The sequence below is a fragment of the Lethenteron reissneri genome, chromosome 16 (genome assembly GCF_015708825.2).
Source record: "Lethenteron reissneri isolate LAM-NWPU_2019-01 chromosome 16, ASM1570882v1, whole genome shotgun sequence".
Lineage (NCBI taxonomy): Eukaryota > Metazoa > Chordata > Hyperoartia > Petromyzontiformes > Petromyzontidae > Lethenteron > Lethenteron reissneri.
Window position 1 is genome coordinate 6961820 of NC_083794.1, and position 12005 is coordinate 6973824.

At 45.9% G+C, this 12005-nt stretch overlaps 1 protein-coding gene across 1 annotated transcript in view; it reads right to left on the minus strand.

The window, feature by feature from the left end:
• Window positions 1-8687, minus strand: part of HHIP (hedgehog interacting protein) — a 161877-nt gene extending 153190 nt beyond the window's left edge. The window contains 1 exon segment of the mRNA XM_061552237.1: window positions 8136-8687. Coding sequence (XP_061408221.1) covers window positions 8136-8372 — 237 coding nt within the window. The 5' untranslated portion in view covers window positions 8373-8687.
• Window positions 8688-12005: the final 3318 nt, after the last annotated feature.

The following is a 12005-nucleotide window of genomic DNA, read 5'->3' on the forward strand; positions in this document are numbered from 1 at the left end:
CCTTCCGGAGGGGTCGGGGGTCACTCGGCAGCGACGCCTGACTCTCTTGCACCCGGACCGTCAACAACCATCACTGAGCGTGCCAGGACGGGGCCTTGTGACGGGCCCGCCGCGAGAACGCGCGCCAAAACGCGCAGACTATTGTGAGGTCGGCCATTGGGGGGCCTTGCGGACAATGGGAGGGGTGGCGTCCGGAGTGTGTGTATATATGTTGGTTTTGGGGTATTTATTCGGGGGGGGTGCGTCGGGTTATTTTTTTTACTCTCTCTCTCTCTCTCTCTTCCTGTTGTTGTTCTTGTTGAGGTTCTCTTGTTCTTGTTAAAAATTACGCGATGCACACACACGGGGTTTTCGTGAGGGATGCACCTTTATTCTGATTTTTTTTGCAGCCAGGGACGGCTGCGAGCTGTACAGGGGGGGGTGATGTAGAGGTGTAATTGCGCATGGCTACGAATGTTGAGGTGTGATTATGCATGGCCACGGATGGCCAACAAACACAAGGGGCGGGGTTACGGCCGTACACAAGGGTGGCGCTCGCACCGACGTCCGCATGTGTATCCCCCACGGGCCCCCCCTCGGGGGCGAGTCCTATAAAAGGTGATGAGCTCGAGGGCTCGAGGTCGGGACTCAGCTTTAACCAGAGAAGAAGGAAGACCTGCTAGAATAGGCCCCAGAGCTCCCCTGGCTCGCTGTCCTTATAAGGGCCGACCAGGGCAAGCCGGTGGCGTGGCCCCGAGAGCCCAGACTAAGCTGGTCTGGTGACTCAGGGTGCCGGAGTCCCAGCTTAACCAGGCTGGGACAGATAGCCTCCCCTAGCCCCGTAGTGGAGGAATTGGATTAGGTTAGAGGGGTTAGCTGTCGTGAATCCCTGTAGCCAAGTGACCTGTAATTACTGTGTTGGTGTAATAAACAAGTGTGCCTCCGATCCTGTCGTCAAGCCTCCCATATACTTACTACACTTGCTTAGGACCGTGCAAATCTTTCGGTCGTTTTTTAACCCACTTCCCGTGATCCAATCGAGCTGACATTTTGCACACAGACTCGTTGTGCGTGACAATTAATGTTCGTGAAAATGTTTTCTCCAAAATTTTACACTTTTAAGGACAAAAATATTATATTTAATTACCAATTGCTTAATGGTGGCAGGCAATCATCTGACCCATAGGTGGCAGCCATCTCAAGCCAGAGGACGAGAGGACTCTAGCCGCCACGCATATAAAGGATTTATAGTGAAAAACTTTGTTTTTACGGGTTATTTTTTTTTTTAACTCCCAAAACCTGCTGGGCTGCGAGGTGGCCAGGAAATGGTAGTTCAAAAAAGTGTGATTGTTAATTTGATTTGTGTGGAGCTCTGAGTGGTATCCTCCCTTTTTTCCCCGCAACGTGAAAAGAAAACACACGCATATGTGGAATTAACCAAATATTCCAATGTAGGATCCCTCCCAAAAAAACTTGTTTTGAGACTCGGCGAGGCTTTTCCTAGGCGAGCAAAAATGTACGATGATTGTTCGGATGATAGACAAATATGGCCTCAAGTACTGAACATTGTGAAATAGCATTTGTAGCGGTATGACCGCGTTGGTGACTAGGCAAGCCAATTGAAATACCAAGCATGCAATTTCTCTACAGCTGTGGCATCTGCTGGTGTGTGTAACTTGAAGTTTATTGGTGCGATATAAATGCAGTCGTCTGAAAAATCACCTTGGCAGCACAAATGTTTGCGTGAATGTGCGAGTATGCGCAGTACTATAAAGATGCAGAAAACATGGCAAGGGTGTATTGTGGCTCGAGGCAAGTAATTTCAATTCTAGATTTGAAGCTTTCGTGACTGTAAGATTTGAAGCTTTCGTGACGGTAAAGTCACGTAGGTAAAAATTTTAAATTAATAAAAAAAAATTAATAAAAAAATCACGACGTTTCGGAGGCAACACAAGTCTCCGTCATCAGGTTGGACCGTCACAGCCAGATTTGCTGTATCAAGTTTTTTCCTCACTTGATACAGCAAATCTGGCTGTGACGGTCCCACCTGATGACGGAGACTTGTGTTTGCCTCCGAAACGTCGTGATTTTTTATTATTATTTTAATTTTAATTTCATTTCTTATCTACGTGACTTTACCGAAAAAACTAAAAGTATGAAGTAATTTCAAACCAATTCGTTATTTTTATATCTTCCTTTGCTTTGTTCATGTGCATTCACATCCACTGTGTTTATATTTACACATTGTTCGGTCTCAATTAAGATCATTGCTATAAAGTGAATGGGTGGCACACGAGTGGTTGTTGTGCAGCACTAAGAATCCAACCACCTGAGTTAGTTGCCTGGCCACAGTTAACATCAGGCCCCGTACTCATCACAAACCAGCACTAACCTGCATAAGGAAGTATTGTCAAACAACCTCCATAACTTACACAACATGTGGAGCCCTTCATCCAGCAGTGGATTCAATGATGTGCCAATATCGCCCTCAATAACGTAGTCATCAGGGCACATGGCAAGCGAACGGGAACGGTACAGGGGGCATCGAGCAAAAAGGAATGGAGAAAAAGAATCAAACCCGTCAAGGGCTGTAAATCATTATGATTACAAAGTGAAGTTCTGACACGTAAAAAACATCTTTAGACAGGATCAATATACTTGTCCTGCTAGTTCCAGTTTTGCTGATCAGAGAAAATGGTGTACACATCGATCAGTGTTGCCCTCCAATGCACAATGAGCTCGGGCAACGCCCACTTTGGCGATGGCACCAGGCACGCAAGCAGGTATTCAACTCTCCCCTTAAACCAGAGGTCGTAAACGGGTTTTGATTCCTTACCCGTACCCGTACCCGGCCGCACCAGGGTCGCAAATGGGTACCCGTACCCGGCCGGGTACAGGTAGCCGGGTATCGATGGTAATTGCATCCAGCATCATCGGGCAATTCGCCAGAACACAACATGTGGCGAATTGCCCGATGATGCTGGATGCAATTACCAGCGAAACGTCGTACTCAAATTGTAAATGTTGTGGCTTCAACACACCGGTGGGCTAAAGCAGTGAACTATTTGTCTTTTGTCAACGTGACACTTTTTTACTGATTGGCCGTGTCGGGTGGTGGAGGGTTACGACACGTTTATAAATAACGCGATCTAAACCCAAAAACGTTGATTATGAATAACATTGGTCGCGAAAGCCTACGTGTTAAACTAACCTCCATGGATTCATCTTCTTGGTTCCTTCGGTAAAGTCACGTAGAATGGAAATAATTAAATAATAACAAAAAATATAATAAAATACTATCATTTTATTACTTCCATTCTACGTGACTTTACCGAAAGAACCAAGAAGATGAATCCCTGCAGTCACGAAAGCTTTAAATCAAAATTCAACCTCCATGGCTAACACCGTGCAAGGAGGCCTTCATCCAGCAGTGGATGACAATGTGCTGCATTGTATTTTTTTTTACTAATGCGCCAAATATTCACTATTCTCCAATTAAGCAAATGATACAAAGAGTGGGAAGCATAGTTAAGGTTTGGTGTCCTATGGAGTGCAGTGCAAGTGGATGTTGATGATGCACGCCCATGATAGAGCACTTCGGAGGTACGGACGACGTTGGTTCCTGCAGACAAAAAGCTGTGGTATAAGCCGGGGTCCAGCGAAGCATAAATTCGGTGATGGATCGAGTCCTTAAGCTCAAGACACATTGCATGATACGTTGATATTGTTTATGTTGTATACAATCCGTCCACACGACTCCATGAGCTACTAGAGGCCACTACATGCACCACAATGTAAACAAAATAAGATTCTTGAATCGATTCCTGATATTGCATCGCATCCATTCATATTCACGGGGGGTGCAGAGGGGGGCAGGATGGAGGTGAGGGGTGAAATCTTTACAACCATATTAATGAAACATCCTGCATGGCAATGAAGTGGCCGCTATATGAAACAGTACAGCAAGCGGGTAGAATGAGCGTTATCCCTTTTGTATGCTGTGGTTAATTCCAGGTGGTCCGATTTCCTCCCACACGCAAAAAAGAAAAACTCAAGAATAATCTGGACAAATATCCCCACCAGGACCCTTCTGAAAGAGCATCTCGAGACTCAAAAATGAGGCTTTCTCGGGTTCAATAAAAACCCACAGAGCCCCCTTGAACCCACACGTGGTTTGTTGACCATCTAAACAACGGCATATTCTGCCACGTGACATCACGCGTTAATACGAACCTATTTTCCTCGCATTGAGCAGGCGAGTAAATGAAACGCACGTGTCAAGCAGAAAATGTTGTGGGATGAGAATTGGCCGCAGCGACAAACGAGTCATTTAATGGGATCCTGACGCAAGCCCTGCACACACACACACTGAGCACCACGGAGCCCGCATGCTGCACGGATATGATGCCAGGATATAAATCGCATGTTTGCTTTACACGCGTTCGCAAACAAACGTTTTAAAGGATAAATAAACTAATTATTTGACCAGCTCTAAAAAAAAAATCTCGCGGCGACGTAGTTTTGGAGAAAGTCCAAGGCGCACCCCAGAATTTCTGCCAGAAACATTTTTTTTTTAGAAGGGAGTGAGCGGTGCTTTTTGGGTGGCCAGTGACGGGCTGGGTTTAAGTCATTTTTAAGTGTTTAAATATTTCTCGGATACATATTAATATCTGTATTGCTATCTGATCCCCTGCATTTCATACCAGACTGCGCCTCTTGTAAAGCACCCCTTGTTTACTAAACCGCACTATACGGCCATAGCATTTGCCCGGCTACTGGCAATTCACGCGTAAATATTTACACGGAAGTATATAGTGAGCTGCACGAAGAGCATTTAAAAAAAATCAAGACAGTGGCTCCGTATATGCGAACTTGCATTTGTACCCAACTTACAAAAAAAAACCCAGCAAGACACAGAAACAGAAAAGTAAATAAAGAATAAATAAGGAGATATTCACAGCGGTGGTGGTGGTGGAGGAAGGGGGGGGGGGGTAACTGCGTCGTATTGGAGCTGTCAAGCACAGTAGCCCGCACACAAATGAAGTTGCACATTCGGTTGCAGTGAACTCGATACCCACCCCGCGCTGTCAAGATGCCATCGAGTGCAGTAATGAACCGCCCAATGCCCAGGCACTGTTGGCAACATTCAACAAAATATGACGGTGAACACAATCGCATGCACGTTTGTTTGCACAGACTACCGTGCACTGCGAGAGAGAGAGAGATATATAGAGAGTGATTTGAACATTGGGAAGCATTATCATCATCGTCAGTGGTGACTTTACATTTGGGTTGGGCTGCAAGCGACACGGGCAACATCGAGTGGCGGCGCATTGGTTAGCGCACTGCGCGACCAATCCGGTGGGCCTGGGTTGGATTCCCGATCATGAATAAAAATCACTGGCTACTGGATTTATATCTGAGCCGATCCAACGCAACGACACCTTCTTCACCAATCCTCTACCGATCGTCGTGACGAAGTATGGCAAAAACAAACGCTATGAGGGAGGCCTTCATCCAGCAACGGATTGACAAAGGACAGGTAACATTATACTGAGCGGTGACATAAATGAACTGCAGCTTTTGGTGCACCACAACTTTACGAATCGCCCTACGTGATGTGCAAGCGGAGCAGTGATGCTGGTTAATGAGACAGGTAAATGTATTTAGGCGTGATTTACAAGAGGGGAGAGGGGGAGCGGATGGGGTGGGTGGAGGTTCATTCCCGGTCACGGCTAAGATCAGTGGCGAGTGATGCCTGAACCAGTCCTGCCTGCCAGCTGTGCCTCTCCCCTTCCGCGCCCCACCTTCACCAACCAGCACAGAGAGACCGGCGTGGTGAAGTATGGTTAAACACCCCCCCCCCCAACCCCATAAAACCTGCACCGCGTGGGTGCGTGGAGGCAATCCTCCAGCAGTTTATTGACACAAAGGACTATAAAAATGCAAATTCTAAAACTTGAACAGGTCCATCGCAATGGGGATGACGCCAACATTTCGACGCACGTCTGATCATTCAACTGGGGCACCTTGATGCACTTGAGTTTCTGCTTCGCAACGTAGGGACTCCTCTACTTACGAACGAGTTATGTTCCAGAGGTCTGTTCGTAAGTCGATTTGTTCGTAAGTACAATTTTACTCCTGTCGATTCCAAACATGGTGTACGGCGTGTGCACTAAACACGAGGAATGGCTTTAAAAGTTGTATAAACTCCTGTAGATGTAGATGCCACTGGTTCTTCACGTTCTTGCAGATGTAGACGCCGCCACCGCCATCTATTGCGCGACGATTCAACTTACGACTCTCGGTCCGAAAAGTTAACTGGACATACGAACAGGGTTTGTTCGTTTCTCTGAAAGTTCCTAAGTCGAATGTTCGTAAGCAGAGGCGTCTCTGTATTCTCCCTCTGCCCCTTTTGCGAAATATCTGCTGCTGTAGAGCTACTGCTGCTGCTGCCAGTGCGAGTTTACAGCGGAGCATTGCGATGAAAACATTGTGGATGTTGTGGGGGGGGGGGGGGTATAATGGTTAGTTACTCGTGTGTGTGGGGTGGGTGGGGTGGGAGGGGGCACTGAGGGTGGTTTAGGTGGTGGGGGGTTAGGGGCTAAAAAAAAAACGAAACGAGTTGTCCCGAGCTCGCATGTGAGTGAACACTTGCACGCATCACCACGTTTGGCAAGACGCAACGCAGAGCAGGTTTAATGTTGGGGCTGTGAGATTGCAGTCCGCCTTCTTTACTGCCCACCCATCCACTCTCCCACCCACCCACCCACCTCCCCATCACCACCCGGCAAGCACAACCACCATCACCCACCCACCCACCAACCACCACCACCAACCATCTCGCAGCCCGATTACGTATATAGCAAGCGGCAGCAGGAGCAAGCATGCAGGGTACAGGCACAAACTAACAAATACAAAGCTTTTGTTGTTCCAGATTCTCCGGGATCGCCGGAGTGCATGGAGCAAGCGTCGTGTGTGGGCAGCCGGCTGCTGTTTAATGAGGGGGCAGATACACGCCCCTTTTCCCTTCAGCTCATTGCGTAGCTTGGGGGAGTGTGTGCGGGTTTTTTTCTCTCTCTCTCCTCTCTCCTTTTGCTTGAATTCAGCCCGAGCCCAAGGGCGTAATATTGCAGTATTTCTCCCCGCATAATAATATTTGCAACAAAAATCACCCACTTCAATTATGACTGATCTCGTACAGCAAAATCGTACTACAACAACAACCAACAACCAACAACAACAACAACAAAGGAGATATTATTTTTAAATTGTGTTGTTTACTTTGGATCAATGGAAAAATGGGAAGTTCACGAAAGTCGGCTTGTATTTTCGCTCGCGGTTGTGACGGACCACAATGGGTGTATTAAACACAAAAAAACATTCCATCAAGTAGAAAAAAAAAATCTTCTGGGGTTTAAACATTCTTCTCGACGACATTTGCTAACTTCATTGCGCTCTTTTCCGCTGTTAAAATATAACGGGACGAGAAGAGGAGGAGGAGGAGGAAGGGGGGGGTGGGGGTCCCCCACTCCCATGCACGCTGCCACTGCTGAAGAAGAGTAGAATGAATTAAGTTGTGCAAAAAAACCTTTGTGTTGTGTTTTTAAATTCGATTATTTAGCAGGCGTGACCGGCTGAATGCCTTTTCCCATCTATTATTTTGAAAAAAAAAGGGGGCCCGCTTTCAGAGTGTCAGCGAAAAAGCCATGCGGATTCTCTCTCTTACACGAGTCGCATTTAGCATGTTAATGGAATTAACATTTTTGCAACGTTTTCGCAGATTAGAAGAGAAACACAAGCAAGCCCATTTTAAACGTCCCATTCTTCGCGCACAAACCTCAGCGGCAAAAAAAAAAAATGTAACCCGCGAGAAAGGACTTTTCAAAAGAGTAAGTGACGCAGCCGCGCGCTTTGCGTGCGCGCGCGCGCGTGATAGTGGAGTGGGTCCCGCGGAACGCGATAGCCAGCTAGCCAGCATGCCTCACTCGAAACCCAGCAAGTTTCACGTTAACTTTCAACCTGCTGTGCACGTAAAATCAGTCTTTAATACATATTACTTAAGAGACACTCGTAAAGCATAGTACTGTAACGAATTTTTTTTTTACATACGAAACGATTTAGAAAAAGTTTTTAAATTTGTGTTTTTTGTTTACCTTCAGCTTGTGTTTCCCGACGTAAGTGTGGCTCCTTCTGGTGCAGCAGGAAAGCCCCTTGTAGAGGCTCTGACAGACTGTCGACGTCGCGTCGCTCCTGTGCCTCCACGCGCGTGGTGCCGAGCCACTGGGACATTTCCTTTGAGCCCTGGGCTGCCCAGAGCTCGTCCTGCCACCGGCGAGCGCGCACGCCACTGCTACGACCAGGAACACCCAGAATGCGAGTCCAACTGACATCTCTTCTCGCTTTCTCTGTATTTCCTGGAGGTGTTTCTGATATTTAACAAAAACAAATGATAACTTTCTTTTCTTCTTCTTCTTCTTTAGAAACTGCCCATATAACTCAGCTATCTGTGCTCAGAACGGCATAATGAATTGGTGCAATTTATATGGAGCATTAATCAACGAGCACAAACATAGCATGCGCAAGAAATAAAAAAAAAATCCCCATTCAACTTGAGCAACAAGTATGTTTTTTTGAAGGAGATGGTGATGAGGATCTCTGGTGCCCACGTTGACTGCCCACGAGTAATGATTGGTGCTGCTGGTGAACGCGTGTAAATTAAGTTTGTAGATTTTTTTCTCCCCCCCCCAACCATTCACCCCCCCCCCACGCCCCCCCCCCCATCACCCCCCACCCACCCACCCTCGCAAGTCTTTGGAGACAAACACACATGGGAGTTGGCCGGCTCAGCCCTTTGCTTTTAGACGCGCGTATCTGACGTCAACACCACCACCACCACTGTTTATTGAGTGGGCGTTTCTTAGCGTAAGTACGGTATAATGTCTAACTTCTTACCTCCACACACCACCCCCTTTCCCCACCTCCAAAAAATGAACAAAGCCTGAAATGTATACATTGCATAATGAGATGGGATGACCTGGCTACCAGACGTTCTACAAATTGTTCCTCTACTGTTATTGGCACGATGTAAGGTGTTGTTGGTTTTGATCGATTCGGTGTGATTGTGTTTAACCGAGCGACGAAATTTCACGACTACCGTAAAGTTTGGATCAAACGAGGCGCTCTCAAGAGTGAGCCGAATATGATGGCCTCCCAAACGCCGGTGTGCCTGAGAGCAGTTTCACGCTCATCCGACACATGTCGTGGGCTTTTACTGCTACACCCGCGCCTTCATTTTCAACCCCACCACGTTTCCCTATCTCTGCTGGTGTACACACGCACACACACAAGTAGGTGAGGCATGATTAATAAAAAAAAAAATTACTCGAGTATATTTATATAACGGGTAATATATAATAATTTTTAACACGTATTCAAAAACAGGAATTTTCAACTCAATGAAATTATTGTGGGGTGGCGGCGTTCGTATGAGCTTTTGTTCTCAGTAATTGATGGAAATTCCACATTCCCATGGCGTTAGTTTATCCAAAATACAAATATTGGAAAATATTTTCACACAGTATATTCATATACAGTATATATTTAAAAGTTGATTTCCACCTGTTTTTTTCGTGGAATTTCATGCTAATAATCTTATAAACGAATTGGTAAGTTTGTAATGAATATAATATTTAAGTTACCGATACTATTTTTCGATTTAAAGCTTTCGTGACTGCAGGGATTCATCTTCTTGGTTCTTTCGGTAAAGTCACGTAGAAGGGAAGTAATAAAATAATAAAAATAAAACATAATAAAATAATTCTCACGACGTTTCGGCCACAACGCAAGCAGCCGTCCTCAGGTGGAGAACAGGTCTCTCTACTTGACTTTACCGAAAGAACCAAGAAGATACCGATACTATTGTTTTTTTATGTACCCACTGATGTTAAGTGTGCTCAATGTTAGCTAATTTATGTTAGTTAAACAACATTTAAGGTTTATTCTTTGGGTCTTTCGGTAAAGTCACCTAAATAGGTTCAAAGAAAATAACAAAACTACGGCGTTTCGATCGCAACACACGCGTTCGTCATCACCTGATTGTGTTAAACCTGATGACGAACGCTTGTGTTGCGATCGAAACGTCGTAGTTTTGTTATTTATTGTTATTTTCTTTGAACCTATCAACGTGACTTTACCGAAAGACCCAAAGAATATGAATTCCTGCAGTCACGAAAGCTTTCAGTCACGATTTAACATTTAAGGCGTTATCCGCTACATGCTGCCGTGTTACTGTTAACCAGAACTACAAGAACTGGCCACCCAGAGGTCGCAGGTTCGACCTCCCGGTGTGTCACTTGAAACAATGGCACCGTTTTACTAATTCTGCTACGTCCCAACCGCACCCTGCTCCCCACCCCCTGCACTTGCAGGGCTGCGCTTCTGCCTTTTTTCTACCAATTACACAACGCTCGAAGTAAAACGTTTGATGGTCATTGGTCCGTTCGTGAATTATTCTCTGCGGAACTTGGACTGTTACCACTCCCTCGTCGTGTACGTGGGGTGTCTCGGGGTGTTGTTCTCGCTTTTTCCCCACATACAGGACACTCGTGAACAATACAGGACTCTCCCGACACAGTAGTCCTGGGACTCGGTCGGCTCTCCTCATACAATGGCCACGTGACTGAGTCGCCATTGTTATTCGCGATGGGAAACACCTGACGAGCCGCTCTATGTGCTGTGAAGAAGGGCCATTTCCCGAAACGTCGTCTATGATATACCTTTTCTTTTTGAAGGCAGTGTTACGGATGAATATATTGAAGGGGTTTTTTTTCGTATTGCTTTGTCAAATCTGAACTGGATGATGATTGTGTTACATTGCCTATAAGTGAAATAAAACTTTTATTTAAAACCAGGAGATGGAAATGCATCGTTAAGACGAGTGTCTTATTTGCAAAAAAATATTATCCTGGTGAAAATTATAACTCGGATTCCAATATGTTCCAGGTAGAACTAAGTGTCAAAAGCAACGGCTGCTAGAAGTGATGTCTTTTACAGGTTAGACCATTCTGAAAGAGAAAAAAAACCCGTCCTTTGTACAACAAAACGTGCTTAATTGAGCACTGGTGTTCGTTCGTCAAAGTGCCTGTGTCCTCTGCCAGGCGTTTACAAAGCTGAAGTGGTATTTCACTCCTCAAAGTGGTTACGCACGTTTTGTTACGAGAGGGCAGAAAGCAAAGTGCCGTGGTCGAGATGGTGTTTGTTGGCCGTTTTCACATTACACCCAGTAATGTCTGGTATTTTTGTTGGGCGAGCCCCACAGCGGAGAGGAATGCCTCTCTAATCATCGATTACACCTGCGCAGGGACCAGTGGCCCTCACACGGCAGTAGCCCAGGTGTTAGCAATCAGCTGCGGCGCATTCCAATCCTCATTCCTGAAGCAGTTGTTCACATTCTTTACACAGGGAGATACTGATATTGGCTGCTCTCTCCAGCGCATCTACTGTTATTATACATTACAGATAATTATAAAATATCAAGGGTAAGTGGCCCTTCGGCTCCTCGCTGCCAACAATATCAATTGTTGGCAGCAATGAGTCAGTCTTGTCAACTCCACGTTCACGTGGTAGGAGCCAAGTATTGATAGGAACAACATCGCAGCAAATTAATCTAGAGCCCTTTAACAATCCACATTTGGGCATGGGTTTTGTTGGTCATGAGGGTTGTTTGACCATACTTCACCATGCTAGTCAGAACGGGTTTGTCAAGTGGGGGGGGGGGGGGGGGGGTCCCGGGCCTGATTTAGATTTTTCTCGCCACTGATATTAGCCGATAACGGGAAACGAACTGCATCGCCGTTCCATGCCTGAAGATAATTTCTTAAAGGGAGGTCATTTGGCCGCGACATCGAGATCTATTTTTCTTTTCACTGGCCGTGTAAAAAAAACCTACCTTGTTATTTTTTAAACAACCTGATATTTAATTTAATAACCTCTTATACTTAATTAACCCACACTGACCGGTACGG